The sequence below is a fragment of the Malaclemys terrapin genome, chromosome 7, assembly GCF_027887155.1.
Source record: "Malaclemys terrapin pileata isolate rMalTer1 chromosome 7, rMalTer1.hap1, whole genome shotgun sequence".
In the NCBI taxonomy this organism is placed as follows: Eukaryota; Metazoa; Chordata; order Testudines; family Emydidae; genus Malaclemys; species Malaclemys terrapin.
The window spans coordinates 86,987,925-87,009,826 of NC_071511.1; the positions used below are offsets into that span (position 1 = coordinate 86,987,925).

At 44.5% G+C, this 21,902-nt stretch overlaps 1 protein-coding gene across 2 annotated transcripts in view; it reads right to left on the bottom strand.

Moving 5' to 3' along the window:
- Nucleotides 1-21,902, bottom strand: part of PALD1 (phosphatase domain containing paladin 1) — a 186,358-nt gene that overhangs the window by 58,078 nt on the left and 106,378 nt on the right. For both annotated transcript variants that reach the window (XM_054034020.1, XM_054034021.1), the window contains exons 15-18: nucleotides 18,679-18,876; nucleotides 16,361-16,501; nucleotides 15,178-15,249; nucleotides 10,984-11,124 (exon numbers count right to left, since the gene is read on the bottom strand). In XM_054034020.1, coding sequence (XP_053889995.1) covers nucleotides 10,984-11,124; nucleotides 15,178-15,249; nucleotides 16,361-16,501; nucleotides 18,679-18,876 — 552 coding nt within the window. The remainder of the gene's footprint in view (nucleotides 1-10,983; nucleotides 11,125-15,177; nucleotides 15,250-16,360; nucleotides 16,502-18,678; nucleotides 18,877-21,902) is intronic.

Below are 21,902 nucleotides of genomic sequence, written 5' to 3' on the forward strand. Positions count from 1 at the left end.
ACTTTCTCGTTTACCAGTAGGCCCAGAGAGTGGCATGTGGCTTGAAGCACCATGACATCCCTTTGGACTTGAGCCCTGGAGCTGCCCTTGACGAGCCAGTCATCGAGGTACGGGTAGATCTGGATACCCCGGCGCCTGAGGTAAGCTGCTACCACTGACATGCACTTGGTAAACACCCTCGGTGCTGTTGCCAGGCCAAATGGGAAGACTGCAAACTGGTAGTGGTGGGGCCCCACTGTAAACTGGTACTTTCAACATACTACTTCTCTTAATACAAAGGGCATGAACGTGTGCTCCTGCTGTGTGCAATTATCAGTCAGGGTCCAGGAGAGATACAGGCTCTAAGCCAATCCCTCTCAAGAAACACTAACAATACACTTAGACTGTGGAGGTCCATAGAGCTGAATGTCCATGACCATACTGTACGGCTTTATTCCAGGCAGCAAAGAGCACCACATGGTTTTTACTGATCTGGGGTAGCCAAGTTAATCGTGGGCAACTGTGCATGACTGTCTGTGTGGCAGGGCTGTGACTGCTTTTGACCTCAAGTCCAATCTTCACAGCTCGATGTGCAGGGACTTTGTTTCTGAGGTGGGCAGCATGACCAAAAGGGGCCATGCCAGCAGTAGCCAGTGATGACTTCAATCCTCACTAGGCCAGTTTTCAATGATACATCCCTATTACAGATAGGCACCAATTCAATGGGGTAACAGAGGATGTAAGCAACCCAGCAGAGGGACCATGTCTTTGTGTGTGTTCACACAGCACTCAGCACAGTGGGGCCCTGATCCTGCCTGGAGGCAGCTGAGCCCCCGTTCACACAGAAGCAGGAAGAGCTGCATGTAAAAGGATCCCACTGTGCATGGTTCCACAGGGAACAATCTGGCTGTGTGAATTTTATTTTATTTTTTTAATTTGGGCAAGTCTCTGCTGTGAACCTGAGAGATCACAAGTGAAGCGAGTTTGGAGATAAGATTCCATGCTTCCGTGTGCTCTTGCAATTGAGTATCATCTTTCTCACAACACACAAGCCAGTCTCTAGGGAAGTTCTTGGCATTTAGCGATATCAGTGGGTTGGTTTATGCTGAGCAGCATCTTCTGGAATCTGTATATTTTACAGTGTTGGCATTGTACATTTTAAAAAGCTAATATTGCAGAATTCTGCAAACATTCATCCAGGAAAACAATACAGCAGCAATAAAATTCATTTCAATTACATATGGGCTTCAAATCAACCTGCCACTTTGGAAACATCTGGATACAAATCAAACTTGTTGGCCTCACTTGTTAGCCTGAGGCCAACACAGAGTACAGTATTCCTATTAGATAAAATACAGAAGGGATGTATATCCCTTTTCCATCTGTGCTCGCTGCTGCCTGGAAATGAATGACAAAAACTGAATACAGGAGGACAGCATACAAATTTTCACCTCACTAAAGACAACCAAACATTTATTGCACTTTTGTAAATTTCAGATTATTTTATCTCGAAGTCAGTGCTGAGTGTTCACCCTATTCACATGCATGAGAAATCAAACTGCCTTGGTCTCTCACCCATTTCACATCGTCATAGGTTGGCAACGAACTTAATCCAAGTAAAGGTTAGTACAGTACAGCAAGAAATTACAACTCACTGAAGTTCAGACACAATAAGGGAACACAAGGAACTTGCTGTACAAAAGAGAAAGAATACCCCGCTCATTTTAATGATTCACTCCAGTCTAAATTATGGTTGCACTGGAGCTAGATACAGCTGCCGTAAGAAAAACCTCTAGAATATAAAATAACTTAGTAGTGAGCAGTCCATTTTTTACTCTTAAGTATCTATAAAGGGTACAGTGCAGTAGAACTAAACAGAAGTTGCATGTGGATCCTTCAATCTCTCTCTTTCATTTATGTCAGTTCGTTTTACAAATGTGATTTTAAACAGCTACAGATATAAGGTCCATGTGGGACTGAACAGTCCAAGTCCAACTCATGCACTGCTTGCTTTTGATTGGGAGCCCAGAGGGTTACATAAATCAAGAGTCAAATTGACAAGAAGCCGAGAACATTATTGGGTGATTATATTTTATTCTTCCAGTCAATTGTTCTTAGTTGTTAATTGAAAACAATAATTTGATCGCAGCTGTACTGTGGAAAAAATAAAACCCAACCCACAACCACAGCACCCCAACAGAAACTGCCACTGGCAAGCAAGTGTGATTCAGCGGGGGTTACTGCTGTGACCTTGCATCCTCAACTGCAGTCATTCACATCAGCTCTTACCAACAGTGTTAATCTAGCAAGTTAACGGAGTCAATTGGAGATTTGCCATCAAGTTCTACAGGATCAGGAATGGACTGTAAACCATTGTCACAGATCTGGCTTGTTTTACTGTTCATAACTAGGGACCAACCAATTTCATAGCCATGAAAAACGTGTGTCAGTCTGTGAAATAAGCCTTTCCCCGTGAAATCCAATCTCCCATTCTGCTGGAAGTGCCCCAGCCGGGGGCTCATAGCTGCTAGTCTGGGCTGGGTGGGGAGGGACAGGACTTGTCCTTCCCCTGCACGGCCACTCTTGGTGGGGAGATCAGACCCATTTCCAGAGGCAGTGCAGAAGTGAGGGTGGTACAGGGGGCCCCCAAATTGGCCAGGGCCCCTGGTCATGGGCCTAATCCCCATTGGCCGGGACTAGCAGTCCCTGGCTGGGGCGCTCCTGGCAGCACGGGGAAGATCGGATCCACCTCCAGCTCGGGGAACCTCCTCCAGCTCCGGGAAGCTCCAGGGAAGCTGCCTTCAGAGCCTCGTTCTGAAGGCAGCACAGAAGGGATGGTGGCAATCCCATGACCCCCCCTACAACAACTTTGCAAACCCCCCACAATCCTCTTTTGGGTCGGGACACCCACGATTACAACACCACAAAATTTCAGAGGTAAACATCTGAAATTGTAAAACTGACTACTTTTAAAACCCTCTGGCCATTAAATTGACAAAAATGGACTGTAAATTTCGTAGGGCCCTAGTCATTACATATCAGTGAATTATCATGGAAAAGAATATTTTCTCTGCAAACACCTCATGCCCCTCTACCCCAAACCATCCTTACAAATGGCCATGAATGTAAAGCCCTTCTTCCAGCAAATGAACCAGTTAAAAAAAAAAAATCTGTTTCATATTGTCACATCTATAATTCATTCATAAGCTCGGTCATTCTAGTCGTCCTGTAAAACGCTTAGCACACATCTGGACACTGAAAAATAGTACTCAAGTATTTATAGAGCATCAATCAATAAGCACTAACTGTTCCCGCTATCTCACCTCCAACCAACCAACAGAAAATGGAACAAAGCAACCAAATAAATCTTAAACAAACAAATCAAGAAAAGGAAAACCAGTGTAATGCCAAGGGAGAGCAGTGAACTCAGGGCTCCATTGGAGAGAGGACCAACATGCAATCTCTTTTTCACATACCAAGAGCAGAAATGTACACAGATGCAGAATGCTGTACTTTCAGTCTGCACAGTAGAAGAGGATTATGGGCTCTTGGTGGGCAGAAGGAATAAAGGAATGCACAGCAATGCCACAATCCTGATTAGTAACTGTAAAATTTGGACACCACATTGGGCAAAACTCCAGGTCTCTCTTATGAAAGCAGTGTGTAAGCCTCACCACAGTAACATAGATAATTTAATTACTGTTGCTGCTCTTTATGGCATTTTGAATTTGTTGTTTGGAACCAGTGTGAGAACATCTGATCACAGACAGACAAGAGGTTTTCCAGCCCCAGCATTGCCCTGCCAAGGTGTCGTTCTTTCTATTGGAAGGATTTGCTCGAAAGGGCACGGCCCACAAGCACCTCTAATAGATTTTACCCTGTTTCGTGTCACTGTGAAAGGGAACAGCTTAGGGAATCAAAAAAGCATTTGGATGGATAGCTGAGCACCAGAGAAGAAAAGTGTCACACTGAAGCCTTGTGTACACTAGGAAAATGTGAACCATTTTATTACACCATTGCTGCTCCATTGGTGCTAACATGGGGGAGCTGTAGTGTAGGCAGGGCACAGATGGTTTTTGAACCATGTTGTCTAATCCTGTGCAGGAATTTTCCTACCAGGGATAAGGACCCAGTGCCCCGAATATAAGGCCCAGAAGCTCTTAGTGCAACTGGCTGGGGGAGGGGAACATGCTTTCATAGAATAGCAGGGTTGGAAGGGACCTCAGGAGGTCATCTAGTCCAACCCTCCTGCTCAAAGAAGGACCAATCCCCAAGTTTTGCCCCAGATCCCTAAATGGCCCCCTCAAGGATTGAACTCACAACCCTGGGTTTAGTAGGCTAATGCTCAAACCACTGAGCTATCCCTCCCCCTTTATGCCACCTTTATAGTCTCCCAGTCCTGGGTTGGTCACCACTGTAAACCAAAGGAGTCTCTATACTGATCAAAACTTTGCAGCTCACACCCAGCTCTGCTTTAGATAGAGGAGGAGGAGGAGGGGAATTTACCTGTTTACGTTTCAGTAATTAATACACAAAAGCTTATTAATCTTTAGAAACATATTCAAACTGTGCTGTTTTCCTTCTAAGGCTGAAGATTTCCCATCCACCATATCCTTTTAGAAAAGCAAGAAACAAAATGGGCTCTTGGTTGACACCTTTTCTTTACGTAAAAACTGTCCCATTCCATCCCATTAAATTATGCCTGCATTATGTCTTTGCCTGGCACTAACATTTAACAGACTCTGCTGATAACAATGAACCCTAGATGTAAAGAACAGGAGCAAGGGGAGATTTAGATAAATCCCAGGCCTTGAACTTAATGGTCCACAGCTTTGGTAAAAATGCAGCAGGATTTTTGAGTAGGCTTCCAATAGGGTTAGGACAAGTAGCTCCAACCTAGGCCAGCCTGACTGAAAAATCTTTTCTTGGCTTGTGAGAACTTCAAAAATACTAGGCTGGTGGTTTTGAACCATCCAGTACACAAAGACAACCTCAATGGAATTCAAGAAGAGCTTGGCATTCAAAAAGCTGTGGGTATTTTCTAAATAAACTTTCTATTTGAGGGTAGTTTTAATTAAAACCCAGCAGGTACTACAGGCCCTGTTCGTTTTAATGCCTACTTTTATGTAGTGTTTTGAAACCTGAGTGAAGCTTCTATGCAAATAGTAATAGTAATTCCACCCTTGCAGTTATAAAAATAGGGTGAAGTGAAGTAAGCTAATATTCAGTCACGTGCCACCTGGGAATTTCATTCACCTGCTGAGGGGCTTATTCAACAGCAAGTTGTGTCCCAGCCAAATAAACCCATTAATAACTCCCCTCAGAGGCTCAGAGCTGTAAATACTGATCTTGGCATCATTTCATGCAATGGAAGGAATTAAAAATTATAAACAAAATGGGGGGAGGGAAGAAAAATATATTTTTTCTATCATACATGCATTTACTCTACGATCTCCTTACTAGACACCTTTCAGGAGAGTCCTCCTACAAGTGTCCTGTCAGTAGTTCAGGTAAGCAGTAAGAAGAACACATATATAATTGATCCCATGGATACAATTAAAATCCCTAAAATTCTTCCATGCCCTTCCACATATAAGGCAGAATGTCTGGTGGCCTCAGTCAACTGTTCTATAAATGCCATAGTCACATGGGGAGTGGATCTATGTGGCATGTTGAGCACCAAGGAGGAACGAACAATCTTTTTTCCCCCCCCCCTAGATTTATGAAAAATCTGAGACCGAATCAGGGAAAAGCAGCCTTGTGTTCTGAGTGCAAAGGAGAAACAAGACTAAATCCCTTTCTGCTGAGAGTAGTTTGTGTAAAATAAAGCTCCTGGAACTGATTTATTAAAAATGTACACACAGAGAAAACTCTTCCAGAGCCTCAAAATGAGAGCTGAAATCGTGTTTAAAAAATCCAGCTCCTCAAATGGGCCACCCAACTCCACTAGATATGGAATGGATGGTTGGGCAAATACTCACCATGTGCATTCTGCTATCCCTGGCAACTCTGTAAAAATATAGAGGATTTTTTATATGTAAGCCCTCCACCCAATAATGCCAAATTACCTACACTTAACATGGGGCTATCAGGGAGAAAGTAGCATGTAGTGCTTCAGGAACCAACAATCTGAAGTAACTCAGAGTCTTTGGGTTATTGCTGCTTGGTAGGTTACAGACTTATGGGCACTTTACTGCTTCTGCTACTATTATTATTGCCATCAATTCTGGTTTAATCACTGGGGATTTTAATGCCTGGGAAAGCACTCAGTTTTATATGGGCCCTTTAGAATAGTTTAAAATATATAACCTAAACCATGTCCTTTTCAATTTACATATTCCCCCTCTTCTCCCATTTCCTTTCCCACAGATGCTCATTATAGAATGGGGTTTCCATCGGTTCTTGTAACTCCCTCTTCCCCTCTGAAGATGTAAGGTTGATATTGGGTGGAGAGGAGATGTGTGCATGGAAGGTGACTACATAGTTATAAGAACACGAGCCCCAGTTAAATAAACCTATCAGTCTGACAGCTGCAGAGAGAGAGCTGTGTGCATGAGACCAGGAGAAAGAGGAGGGATAAAGCTCCATTGTTTTGTATCCAGAGACTGTGGCAGGCACTTTAACAGGGTCAAAGGGGCCACATCTGGCTACAATCAGATCTCTGATACCAGTTAGAAAGAACATGGGGGGGGAGGGGAGGGGAGATGGCGAGGGAAGGGATCTGACATCCCTGTGATTGAGGGTTTTGGTAAGAGCAGATTTAGCAAGAGAAGGGTGGAGATAACTATAGCACCAACTTGTCCCTTTGGGGATTTTTTTTTTAAGCAAATAATGGTTGAGGGTTTGAAGCATGGACTTGTATTTCCCCTTCGCCTCTCACTGACCTGCAGAACTGAGAAGGGAGCTTTGTGCCAATGTTGTGGGAAGGCTCAGAGACTGCAGTTTGGCTTTTGGTAGGTAATTTAAAGGGCACTCACGCTCACGTAAAAGACAAAACCAAAATATCGATGGCGTTTTTATACTGGGCTAGGGCAGGGCTTTTTCTCTGCAGCTTGGAACCCATTTACTCTGGTGAACAGAATATACTGCAGGGCTGAAAATTTCATTCCCGCCTCAGTCTCAGCCTTCTCTGATCCTTGCGTGAAACAACTGCCATTCAAAAGTGCAAAGAAAGTGAAAATGCACTGATTGCAGCACCTCGCCAGTTTGGAACAGGAGGAGGGTTAGTTCAAACAAGGTTTAAGAGAAATCCTCACTAACATGATCTTTTGCATGAGGTGTTTGAATGGACACTGTCTCTTTGGGGGCGGGGGGGTTAAACGCCTTTACCGGTGTTTTTTTGAGCATGTCTACACTTTGAGCTGAAGATCTGATTCCCAGCTTCAGGAGACACACCTGCACTAGCTCTCATCAAGTTACTGCATTAAAAATTGAATGTAGCTGCAACAGCACGAGCAGCAGGAGGGGCTAACTGCCCCAAATGCCCACCTAGCCTCTCTGATGGGCCTGTACTCAGGGCTGTGAACCCCTCCGGCTGCTTGCTCTGCCACAGCTACACTCTGTTTTTACCATGCTAGCTTGATGACCGCTAGCATGAGCATGTCTCCCCAAGCTGGGAATCACACTACCAGCTCCAAGGGTAGACATATCAGTAGTGTAGCTTCTCATTTGGGGAATACAGAGTTTAGGTTAGGTTAGTTTACCCACTCTTTTTTTTTTTTTTTTTTTTTTTTTTTAAACCACTACACCACAGAGACATATCCTAAGAGTACCGTGGATAATTAAAAATAGAGGGAAAAATAATCATGAAAATTCACTTTTCACCACTTTGCTATTTGTTTACTTTTCTGATTTAACTTAACTTAGAAGCTAGTCAAGCTGATTTTGTTTCCAATAAGTTTCACTTTCCAGTTCTCCTGTACAAACACATTGCTGCAGAGCTTAAGTTGCAAATACTGCAGGGGAATGTTTCAATCGACACATTCTGAACAACCTTTATTTGATTTTTGTTTTTTAAATCAAGAGACTATTTCCATCAATATTAAATTATAATTAAAGAAATATGTAATACACTAAACCTCTACCTTGGGCCTTACCCATCTGACCATTTCATTTTAATGCCCATGAGGTACACTTATTATTTTGGGAGGTTTCTGCTTTCCATTTTCAAAAACACCACGTAGAATCGGGTTGATCTGAGGTCACTGGAAAGAGGACTCTTTCACTAGATATGGGACAAGACTACCTGCAAGAACACAGGGCTTATGTCCCCTTTCCTGTATTTACATTTCATGCTAATATGGAAAAGCTGCGAGACTAAAAGCTAAAGCACAGAGCACCAGCACTGTAATAAGGAAAGGGACTTCAAATCTGTGCATACTAACCAAAAACAGCACTACCAGCAAATACTTTTTTTAAAGTATTTCAACTTGAGCTGTAAAACTCTTTTAAAAGTTGTTCACGTTTCTTCCACGGTCAGTTCTGCTCTTTTTCTATATGGCAAAACGTGACCCTCCTACTTTGCCTGCTCTCCCGCACATGTTTCTAAAGGAACTTAAACCTCACATGCCTTTTATGTTTACTTTCTTATTTATGCACTAGCATCCTGGATTATAGCAGCAAGCTTCTTGGAATTTATTAGCTAATTGCTGCTGTAGAGTCAACTGTGGAAGGAGCAAAACTTGCGATTCTTGTTTTGGTCCTACATAGTGCATTAAAATAGTTCTCAGCTGCAAAGTCAACGATTCACTTTTTCAAGTTATATTTAGAAGTCAGAACATTTTAAGGCAAGTCAAATTTTGGGCCTAACCAACTTGGCAAAACTCCTTTCACATTTTGGCTTATATGTTCCAGGAGAATTACAAAAAACAACCCCATAGCTTTTAAAAGTATCCACTGAAAAGGTTCTTATTTTACTGTTCTACCATCCACCATCATTACCCCACAAAAGCTTACATTTAACCCTCAACCCAGGAATTGGCCAGCTGCTGGCATCTTCTGCCCAGTGAGTACAACTCAACCAGCCGGGTAAGGGGAATGCTCATCCAGCATGAAATGCACTGTTCTATAAAGGGAAGGGGGCAGAACCTCAATGACATTCCAGTTCTGATGCTGAATTACAGTGCAGCTGCAAAAGGTTGCCAGCTATCCCCTTTCTGCTTCTCAGGATAGAGCACACAAGTAGGGGCCAGTATAGTGTGCAAAGGAACTGACGAGAGCCACAGCCCTCTCGGGTTTTGTGGCTCAGGCACCAACTAGCAACGAAATTTGAATTTCATCCATCTCACAGGCCTTGGTTTTTGCTAAGGAGTCGGGAGAGTGGGAGTCGGATTTTCCCAGACAGGGTTATAAAATAAATAAATAAATATTGTTAAATTGGTTTATATTGGGTCTGTCAGTCCAGACAATGTCTCCTTTATAGACTGGCCTCCCCAGCTGTATACACTTTGGAGTTGAATACAAGAAAATGGAAGCTGCAGGGTTTGTTGCTAAGCTTAGTTTTGTGACTATTTTCTATGCTAGTTTCTCTCATTTCTATGCTAGTTCCAGAGATTACAATGAAAATACACAGTATACAGTATCCTGTGAGCATGTTCCTTAAGATTCCTTAACATGCACACACTCTATTGCTCATGGCAAGAAATAGCCTGTTAATATTCAGAACTATTTATGTAAATTCATTGGCAGAAGCTAGATGACACTATGGGACTCTGAAACTGGCAAGGGAGTGGTGTGAATGGGCTCTGATGGGAGTCCCCAAAGCACTACTTGGCTTTGACAGGTGCCTGCCATACAGGTTCTTCAGAGAGGGCAATGTAAAAGCAGAGACAGAAGGAAATCAGAGGTCTCCGACAGGTATTGGGAAACTCCTGGGTACCCTCCCCACACACACAGTCCTCCTTCCACCACCTCCCCACCACCACCTCGACAACCCACATTAAAAGACAAGTTATTCAACTTCAAGAATAAAATGAGTAAGTGACCATAACTCTAGTACCAGAATGCAGACAGAAAAGAGCACATTTGCCACCTGCTGGCTGAAAGTAGGAAGTGCCCTTTTTGTCTTGAACGCAAATCAGTACCATGATACAACTGATTTAATCCAAAAAAAAAAAATAATCGATGAACTTGTGATCAAAAGCTAATCAGTCCCACTATGCCTGGAGTCATATGTACATCTATCAGTCCTTCTCATTTATCAAGTATCTCTCTGGAAGTCATCCTTTTGCGTTTTATTAGGGTTTGGTTCAAACTTCCTTTGCCCACCACCTCCCTCCATGATCAAACCCCTGCCACCACTGAAACATACATACGGTAAAAATAAAATGCTCTGCTAGAGGTTGTGACATTTGGGCACAGTGCAGGAATACCATCCTTAGCAAGTGCTTAAGAGACATACTTTTAGAGATGACTGCAATGAATAACAAACTAGCACAGGGAATAAGGCTCAAACCATCTGCAGAAGCAGTGTGTTTTGAAAGCAGATTTTCTTTTTCAAATATTTACCCATAAGACAATAAACAGACACTGGTCAGAGTTACAGCAGCAGCTCTGGGTTTTTGCCACGAAGTGATAGCACCATTGTAGCAGCTTTTACGATACCGCTTTGGCCAGTGAAGAAAAATGAAAAGCAGAGAGTACGGGTGCCAACACGTCACAGCTGAAGGAGGTGCAGGGATCTTTCTAGTAATGCACCAAAAAGCTTTGCTGTAATAAATAAGCAACAAAACAGCATTTTGACAGGACACACAGGCTCTTGAAGAAGCCACAGTGCTATGTTAAAAAACCTTTTGGAGCAGGGACCATGCCTTTGTGTTTCTACAGCACCAAGCACAATAGGACTCAGGAGTCTCCTGTAATATAAATACCAAACAGCAAATGAAACTAGGCAGCTATCTAGACCATTAATCAAAGTGTCTGCACTTCCCATTTACAGGAGAGTTAAAAAATAAATATGGAATGAAAAGAGTTAATCTGGGAAGCAATATGACTGGTCGCACTCACCTGTCTGTAGGTGCATATGATGATTTCTCTCAGGTGATAATGCATAGGTGTCATGGTCTCACTCACGGTATCCAGTGCCATATCTACCTCCTTCTTCATTCTGTGCCCCTCTGGTAAAAGCTGCACCACCTTCATCACCACCTGGGAGATGAGAGTAGTAACTGACTTCATTCCAAAACTTACGCACTTTGAGGAGCACAAAATAGACAGGACTATTCCAGGTTGTGCTCCCAAATCTATCCGCTTGCAGCCATCTGTTGTCTCTTGTATTATACATAGACTGTAAGATCTGTGGGATAGGGGATCACCTTTTTGTTATGTGTTTGTACAGCGCCTTGTACAGCGGAGTCCTGGTCTGTGACCGGGGCTTCTAAGCACTACAGTAATACAAATAATCACCCCGAAAGCACGTAAGGCTAGATTCTCGCCCACCGTCTGGCCCTTTTGTTCCTTACAAGCAGACCAAAGAGGCCACCTAGTGGCCAACTCAGAATTCCTTTGGAGTGGGATGAGAAGAGGGGAATGCTGGGAGCTCTCAGCTGGTGTCAAGCTAGCACAGCGCCCTTCCATCATCACCCCCTCCTAACGCTTGTGTAGGACACGTGCAGTGGGCAAGAACCTCAATGCACTCCATCAATTTTCATTTGGTTGCCACTGCCAGCTGGTGTACAGGCTGCTCTTACCAAGACCACGGCTGGAGCTGTGCAGAGTAGAGAAATTAGGGATCCACAACTGGCACTCTGACAGCACGCACGCACCCACACCCACCTTGAGCATATCTTGGTGTAGGAGAAAAGCTGTCCTCTACAGAGCTGCTCTGCCTTAGTAAGCTCCCGTTAGCATAAACACCTAGTTAAACCAGTGCTGGGGCTTCCTCACTGTATTCCCCACTCCCACACGCTGCTTGCCCCCTGAAATGCTTTAGACAAGCTGGACTGCACTCTCTAAATCTGGAGGAGCCCGTTGAGACACTGCACCCAATATTCTTCATAGAGATATTATTATATGATTATGACATAGTTATGATGTGTTTTATGCAAGATAGGTCATGTGGGAGGTCATTGGAAAGGTTCTGATTTGCTGAATAGGATTATCCTCTTTGTATGTAAGTATTATTTTTGTATCTGAAGTTAGGAATGTTGACTGTATATCTGTATTACAAATAAGTGTTTAAACTTGGGGAACACCCATTAGACAAGACGCTTTCATTCTGAATAGCTGGATGAGGAAGGGCCATTAGGAAAACAATAGGCCATAGGAGAAGCTTATCTCCCACCCGGGGAGCCTTCCTGAGAGCCCTACAAACAGCCTCGAGTAATGGCTTGTGTGACACTACAAGGACATGTGACCAGGTCACCTGGTGCTATCTTGGGATATCAGTATTTTTCCACTGACTGGTGTGGGAGCCAAGCTTTGAAACAAAGGGTTCCCGCCATATGCAAAAGCTATATAAGGCAGGGGAGTGACATTATCATGGGTCTTCACTGACTCCCCACCGAAAGAGACTCCTGAAGACACCTAAGGAACAAAGACATACACATGCTATTATCTAATAGCATAGTAACTATCACCTCTGCCCTGAAACCCGAAGTGCTGATTACATACTCATTCCTTTTAAAGTCACTGACGGACAGCCCTGCTCCCACTCAATTCAACTGGAATTTTAACAGTATGCGCTATTAGGATGGGATTAATGCTAATAAACTGCTACAACAACATAGACAGAGCATATTGCCAAACAGCCGTGTCTGACTATCATCTGTACAGTGACTGCATAATATGTAGATCCATGAACTCTGACTGGCTACAACCCCTCAGAGCTTATCAGACAGTTGCTACAAACTGTCTATCCTAGATACTTATATGGCTCTCATTACCATAGAATCTGAGCACCTCCCTGTCTTTAACATATTTATCCTCCTCACACCCATGTGAGGTAGGGAACTACTACCCAATCTCCAAGAAAAGGGTGGACTCTCTCTCTCTCTCTCTCCAAATCAAGCCCGGATGCCCTTCTGGAGGACATGTTTGGTCAAACAGTTATTGGGCTCAGTTTACAGGTAACTGGGTAGAATCTAGGGCCTGTGTTATCCAGGTGGTCAGATTGGATGACCTTATTGTCTCTTCTGGCCTTAAAATCTATGACTATCACCCCCATTTTGCAGACTTTACAGAGAGACTCTGGCTTGTCCAAGATCACCTAGGGAGTCTGTGGCAAAGCAGGAAATTGAACCCAGGTCCCGGCCCAGTGACCAGCTGCCCCCAGACCACTCTTCTTCCCTCAGCACACATGGCCACCTCCGTTTCTTGGTTCAACCAAGCAGAACCTTGAAGATGCTAGGACGCACTTCAAGAGTTTCTCTGTTAAAAAACCCCCGCAAACTCAATTCTATCTCAAAACCAGCTACTTTGATATGGCTTCAGAACAGGAGCAGCAACAGCTTGTGTAGTGGGACAGTTGCCATGCTCCTGGAAAAGGCTAGGCTGATTGGGGAAGCAGCCACAGCTGGGGCCAGGCCCCAATCAGGCCACAGCTGGCCCTATAAAAAGAGCCAGGAGCTGAGTCAATCTCTTTCTTGCTCTGGAGAGAGAAGAACCTGGCTGCCCGGGAGCTCAGAGTACTGGGAATAGAGTAGTGCTGGGGAAAGGCAAGAGGAGCTGGGGAACTCTGGCCTGGCAACTCCCCAGGCTGCAGGCCTTGGGAAAGGCCAAAGCAGGTACTGGGGTTGCAGAGGCTGCAGCCCGGGGTTAGGCAGAGGCAATTGGTCCGACCTCCTTGCCAATGATGAGTGGCTTTTATGGATGGCAGTTTTCCCCAGGGAGCGGGGGCTAGATGATGACTGGCAGTAGCCACTGAGGCAAGGTGGGTGAGAGAGTTGGGAGTTCCCCGGGGCGGGGGGGCGAGGAGTGGAGGAGACCTAGAGTGTGGTGGGGTACTGCTGGGGCAGCACCCAAGGAAAGGGCCCTGGGGTCTGGGAGGGACACAAGGGGGGGACTGAGGCAGGTGGCCTATAGAGGGTGCTCCGGGCTGGAATCGAGCTAATTCCGAGGACAATGAGCAGGAGGCTTTGCACTGGTAAGTCTCGACCTCGCTACAGCTTGACATAAATTTGGTAAGGATTATATTTTGGGTTTAGAGTAATTTTTAGTTCAGGATACAATAAGAGCTCTTTTTATTATACTATAAAAAAATAAAAGTAAGATTATCAAGTTGTTTCCCTGAGGAAAATTTCAATATGACCAGAATTGCAAATTGCATTGGAACCATCAGGGTCTTTCATTTTACTTCATGATCAGTGGAAACTTAATCTGACTTCGCTATAAGCAGATGCCACTGCAGTACTGCACACCTGCAGGTCACCAGCCAGAAGGCGGACTTGCCAAGGTGACACAATAATACAAGTGCCACATTGCTCTTTCAGAAGCAAAATGCCAGACACTTGGGTAAAATATGTTTGTTGCCCTTGGAAAATAAAAATGGACAGAACAGAGTGATTTCACAATGGGGAAACAGTAGAGGCTGGGGTTAATAAAGTAGGGCATAATCATACCATAAGCAGATGAGGGAGGGTCAATGAGGCTTGAACTCACAGCTGGTTAACATTTACACTCTGGTGGGGTGTAGGGAGAGAGCCCTATTTTTAAAAAAAACTATTATTCTGGCTATTTTATCTGACACTCAGATTGCCTGCAGCTGATGGACAAATGGAGTGCTCTTTAGACATGTCTCCTGTAGGCTAAGCCCTGGTCTCTGCTTTGATGTAGCTGATGAAAACAGACATTTAACACCTCCTGAGACCAGCCTAACAGTGTGTTAATCTTTAACAGGCCATCATCATCCTCTTGCCTTGTTCTGCACACAGTATGATTTTTAAAGCAGCAAAAGACGTATCTCCAAATACGAACCATGAGCATACTAACCCCAGTATCAGAGTCCCAGACAAGCCTCCAAATGCCAAGACCCAGACTTGAACAGGGTTGTTACTATCAGAGTTTTAACCACAGTGTGAACAGACCCCAGTCTGGCTGCTTCAGAATCCTAAACACAGGCCCCATCACTTAATGGGAAATTCGGTCCCTGAATGAAGTAGCTGAAATGCTGAGGCTGTTTGAAGGTACAGGACATGAGCAGCCCCTGGAGATTTCACAAGACACCCTGAAATAAAGGCAGATTAATATGGGAGAAGGACTCACCTCAAATTCCCCTTTGGTGTACTTGGCATCGGGCACACTCACAATTTCATCCTCACTCATCTCAGGGATGCCCTGCAGCAAGAAGAAGAGGCCAAGCCAGGTTGAGCGGTTAAAAAGCTATCCAATTACACCCCCACACACACATGCATCAGTTTCCTGGGTGAACTCCTGAGCCACTTAACAATACTGTATGTGGGAATACGGTGGTCTACGGGAAGAACTGCGCATCAGGAGGCAGGGGCTCTACAACTAATAATTTGTAACGTGTAGCTTTTTTCACCCATACTCTCAAAGCACTTATTTATGCTTTTTTTCCCTTTTTTTCTTTTAACAGAAGGTGCCACTGAGGAACAGCAGTTAAATGACTTGGCCCTGTATTCTTGATTTTTCCATTGACTGCATGGGCAAGTTTCCCGACTTTCATGTCTGATCACAAACCAGTAGCGCCCGCCCCTCCCGCAATGCCCTTTGTCCCAAGTTTGCACCAGAATCGTTGAGTTACTTTGGACAAGTCACTGAACTTTTGTGCCTCAGTTTCCTGCTCTGTAAAACAAGACTAGTTCATGAGGTGCACGTGACTTAATTCCTTAATGTTTACAAAGCACATTACAAGGCCTTTGATGGAAGATGCTAAAGAATTGCAAAAAATATCATCACCATCCGAGCTATTATTCTTAAGCTTCTTTGCTGGCTACATATAAGAAAGGGTTAATAATAGGGAGATGTCCTTGGTCTCCTCAATCCAAAGCCACAGCCAAGGTCATTTTAAAACACTGATCCACATTTCTCATTGAAAAAAAACCCTGCCGCCATTGCAAACTGCAGCAGAACTCCTTGGTGACTCTGCTCATGCAGCTGATAACCTCCAGCTCCACTATTAGGACTAGCCCAGTAGTGCAGAGCTCAAGGAAACAAATTTGACAAATCGGGAAGTGATGTAATGAACCAGGAATTGGTGGATAATCACAACAATAATGAAAACTCTTTGTTTAAACTACATTGCTGCTGAGCAAACCAATTTTATTAGAGGCCTTATTTCACTCTAGGCTCCTACTGAGGTTCCAGCACAGCCCTCTCACTGCTCACAGGGCTAGGGCTTGGTGTTTAGGGATTCATTCCTCAGAGCTTCCTTTGTTTCAAACCCTCCTTAGAACAAGAGACCCATCCCTGGGCTAATACCTACATTGAAATGCCAGAGCGTGAGGACAGCAATAACCATGGCTGTGGTGGTTCTCCCTCTGCCACTATGGCAGTTGAACACAAAGGCCGTGTGAGAGTCCTCAGCTAGCGCACTCTTCATTGCATCCAACAGCCGATCTACATCCTGAAAATGAACAACAAAAAGAATTAAATACGGACTTTCCCTGCTGGATGAGACTCATGAATTCTGTCCCACCCCTGTGGATTAATAGAATTTATATCTGGTTTTCTTTAGTGCCTTTCACTTTCCAGGTAACCCAAAGGGTGCTACAAAGCAAGAAGATACACACTGGGAGTGCAGTGACTGTGAAAATGGCACAGCCTTTGATGCACTCAGACTCATACCAGGGAGGGAATATTGGCCTAAGCAAAGGCATAACCCCCTACTTCTTGCAGAAAGTGCCATAGGATCTTTAACTTGCATCTGAATGGCAGCACAGTGCATTGCAGTGTCAGCAGTTAGGTAAGATCCTTACTCCTAATGTGGAACTTGAATGCTCTAGTCCAGATTTCAGAGGGATGCCACTGAGTCTCTTGTTACCTCCATTTAATCCTATACTCTGATATGTTGTGAACCAGCAGCATTCACCTTCACATAGAGATCGTTAACACTGTCTTTACTGTGATTGGCTAACTTTTTTCCCCAGAGGTGTTGAAAAGCAGCTGTTCCCTGTCTTTCTCGTGTATTTCTAATGGGTCTATCACCAGGGTATAAGGCACCATCTACATTACAGTGTTACTGCATAGGTCTTAAAGTTTCTCCTTCCAAGGAAGAATAGTGTGTGATTATATCAAATCCAGACTAACTGGTCTTAAATCCCCCAGTTTCTGCAGCTGTAAAGAAATACACAACTCTCTGTGGCTATCCCAAGGTGATCGTTTTCACTATAGTGAAAATGTAAATAGGAAATCTCTCTAGGATAATGCTAATTACAGTTCTCAATTTCTTTTGCATCGACATAAAATGGCTAGCATAAACAGAAATGGAAAGGAAAGTCTGAGGCTACATCTTCACTACCCGGCTGAATCGGCGGGTAGAAATCGATCTCTCGGGGATTGAATTATCACGTCTCATCGGGACACGACAATCGATCCCCAAATCGACGCTTGTACTCCACCAGCGCAGGTAGGAGTAAGCGCCGTCAACGGGGGAGCCGCGGAGGTCGATTTGCCGCTGTCCTCACAGTGGGGTAAGTCGGCTCGGATACGTCGAATTCAGCTACACTATTCGCGTAGCTGAATTTGCGTATCTTAAATCGATCCCCACCCCTAGTGAAGACGTAGCCTTAGATTAACAACTGTAGATGCAAATCTATAGTTGCAGGTTGAGACCAGCAGATGGCAATAATGCACTTACAACAAACATGACTGCAAAGTGGTCTTGATTCTATCAATGCTTATATAAACATATTCAGACCTGTAAAACTAAAGAAATGAAATTTCGTGGACAAAAGCGTCTGTGATCCCCGCATGGGCCAAATTACTAGAACATGGATCAGTGACTCTCAGGCTAGGTGGTGTGTCTGGTATACTGGAGAGGATTCAGCATTGGAAGCAACTGCATAACTTCCCTAGAGGAAAACACACCAAATCTCCTCTTCGCAAGTCTATAAAACTGTGCAGGAACACAAGCAGTACACACAACCCAGGGCTGCAGAGCATCTCATTCTGGCCATGATTGTCCCAGAGTTACAGTACCAGACAGTATAGGCTAGGGATTGCAATCATGCTGCCTTTGTTTTCTCAAAAGCAATGTCAGCCACCAGGCGCTGAGGACCACTGTGGTGAGCAGACAGAAGACTGTCTGGTAACTTGCCTCATTCACTTCTCCCGAGTACAAACACAGGGAAAGAAGGGAAATGGAGTAGTCAGATTCAGCAACCACATACCTAGCACAGCAGCAGCTCCCCACTCCTCTAGGGAAAGAGGCTGCAGTGCCTTAAGGTGAGGGAAAGGGAGGAGCCAGAAGAGAGGAAAGCAACTGCAGGGGGAAATGGAAGAGGTAGTGAGAGACAGACAGACAATTTAGGGTAAACAAAAGAGAAAATACCAATTTGGAGGGGGAACCAGAAGAGAAAGTCAAACCAGAAGGAGGTCGAGTATCAGTTTGGTCATAGGGAGAAAGAGAGAGCATAAATTGGGAGGGGAGGGGAGAGAGAAGAGCTGACCTATCCACCCACCACCCTTTGAAAGTGGTGAGGGAGAAAACCCAGGAGATTCTCACTGAAGGCATTCGCCACTGCCCCTTCAGGGGAGTTTTAGTGTTGAAAACTATGGAATAGCTTCTAGTTCCTCCATTACCTGCTCCTTGGGAGCACAGAAGTCTGGGATTGGGATTCGTTTGTACACCAGCCCCTGGCATGTGCTCTTGTGCTGATTAAGTATCTCCTGTGTGGTCAGGCAACTCTTAAACATCTTCATCTGCTTCTCCTGTTCCAGATACACCTCCAGCCACTTCTGGGACTTTAGCACGTCATTCTTCAAGGTGAACTCTAATTTCTGCAGGGGAGAGACAAAGAAACTGAACAAGACTCCTTCATTGTATGGACACTTAACATAATTTTTCAGAATCTCTCTTCCTTTTTCACCCTAAAAGGAAATTTTTATTTCCCCATAAGTTTGTAGGTGAACTTAGGACTCAGGGAAGCAAGGGACTAATGCCAGGCATATTGCAAGACCACAGTTTGGAAACTTTCCACACAGAGCTCTACTAATATGCCTTAGCCTAATCTACAACAACCCCTGCTTTTCAAGTCTAGACCTCTCCCAAAGAGCTCCTCTGCCAGTGAGGTAGGAATGTATGATACATTGATACATAGAAGATGCCCAGGCTGAGAGACAAACAAATTCACATGTTTCTATCGCCCACCTTGACTCTGACCTTCCGTGTTTTTTTACTGTCCTTAATCTCTTGGGGTCAGTCCTTGACTCCTTTTGCTCTCATCTCCCAGGGGTACAAATGTGTCCATAATCCCTTCTGCAACATCGCTTGTACACAGGCTCTGCCTCTGTTGAAATCCTGATCTACATCTTCATTGTTGCCTGACAACTCCCTTCAAGTTCTGTATGGCTAACCCAAGTTCCAACTCTTCAAGCTCCCACATGTTCAAAATGCTACTGCCCAACTTCTGTTTTGTACAAAGAAACCAAACCACATCTGCCCCATGCTTGTACACCTCCGCTGACTCTTCACTCATTTCAAGATCCTGTTAAAATTGCCCTCTTGATTTTAAAACCCCTCATGGGCTTGCCTAACTCATGAATCTAGTCTCTCCACACTCCCTTCTCTACACACCTAGCACCAGCCTCGTTGCCGTCCCACCACACAATCTGACCACTGTGGTGTGGCCACCCTTCTCCTCTCAGTTGTCCTGGCTATCCCTTTTCAAGACCCAGCCAAGAACATCTTTGTTCTCCCTTGCCTAACTGTATCATTTACATGTTCTTTCAAGCCACCCTGTAAACTCTGCAGGTTTAAGCTCAGTTTTGTTCCACATTCTGTAAAATATTATATACATTTAGGTGCTGTATAAATGCTTACTAATAATTTTATTACAACTGTGCTTTTTGTATCAAACCCACGTGCTCAGGGTTACAGCTGATATAAAATATGTTATGCCACGCAAAACTGTATTTGTCATGAGACTGCATTCCTTCCTCCTTTCTCTTATTTGCCAACATGAAAAGAGAGAGAGTGGGGCAAGTGGGCAGGCAGGCAGAAAGAAAAAAAAGAAAAGAATCGAGAGAGATGAAAAATCTTTGGTCAGTATCCAGAAATTGAAATTCTCTGTGCCAAGTGCACAACGCTCTGAGGTGGGTGATAAGCAGCAACCCAGGTAGGTGACCAGCTGGGAACGGGATGAGAGGGAGAGGGGGGCTGATGTGTCTCACAGGTCCATGCCCTGCTGTGGAGCATATGGATGGGATATCTTTAAATGCAGTCTCCGGTCGGTACGTCAATGTAAATCTCATTTGCTGATGGTAACTTGTCATCTTCAGCTTCGTGTACATTAAGGCTGGTGGTATTTTGACTTGTTTATTAGCAAAGTGAAAACTGTTCTTTCCCCCTCCCATCCCGCCCCCATAGTACAGCAATTTGAGAGGGGGAAAATAACCATTCCATACAGAATTGTATTTTAAATACTGAGTTTATACGGCACTACGCAGTAACAAAATTAACTACCTGTTTTTCTTATATTCTTCATTAGAGTACTACTATGATGTATCCTGAGAACTCAGCGTGTTACACAGTAACTACTGAATTTGTGTCACATGCAGTGTTGCAGCTGGGTCAGTCCAGGATATTAGTGTGACAATGTGAGTGAGGTAATATCTTTTATTGGACCAACTTCTGTTGGTGAAAGAGACATGCTTTCGAGCTTACACAGAGCTCTTCAGGTCTGGGAAACTGAGGCTTTGTCTACACTGGCACTTTCGTCATTAAAACTTCTGTCGCTCAGGGACGTGAAAAAGCAGCCCCTGAATGACAGAAGTGTTAACGACGAAGAGCGTCGGTGCAGACAGTGCTTCGTCAGCAGGAGCCGCTCTCATGTCGACGCAGCTACCACCTCTTGTTGGGGGTGGTTTTATTTTGTTGCCCGGCAACAAAGAGCAGCTACACTGCGTACCTTACAATGGTGTGGCTCCTGTGGCACAGCCACACTGTTGCAAGGTGCAAAGTGTAGACATGGTCTAACTCAAAGCATATCTGCTAAATACAAGATTTAAACAGATTGTTTAGCATAAATGGTTAACATGTATTTCAAGGGACCATTCAAGATGAAGTGGCCCGTTAAGCACCCTTGAAATCTGTTACCTAATTTTGCTAAACAATCTGTTCAAATCTTGTATTTAGCAGCGACACTGAGGCCTTGTCTACACTACCAAGTTTTCTCGACAAAACTTATGTCGACACCCAAAAGTCAACAAAACAAAAATCACCAAAGGGTGTTCACACTTGCTTCCTCTGTCGACAGATCATGTCCACATTGGGGGCACCATCATCCACAGTGTGAACAATGTGCTGTGGGCATGTATCCCACAGTGCAGTGTCGTGGGAAGGCGGAGCTGATCCCTGTGTATTTTGGGATTCCCTCCAAGGTCTCCCACAGCCTCCTCAGCTGCCGGGAAGCGGCATCAGGAGTAGCTCTGTGAGCTCTCTGTGCTGAGGAATGTCAAAGCAGCACAGCAGTCTCCCCACAGCCCTGCGACAGCAATCTGCCTGCTGCTGTGTTCCCAGTGCCGGGCAGAATAGGAGCATTCCAATGATTTGCTCTTTGTTCCCCAAACGGAGCAGCACACTCAGCGGTTGGATACTTCCTGGAGCTTTGAAAGGGAAGGGGCGCGTGCCTGCAGGGCAGCAGAGATCAAAACACTAGCAGAACGATCAGGGCAGGCATTATGGGATACTGGCGGAAGCCAGTTCTGTCGACAAAACAAACAGCAGTGTCTACACTGGCTCTTTGTCAAAAATAAAGGGAGGGAAAAAAGAAAAAAGTCCCTCGTGGGGTGGAAGTTTTTTGTCA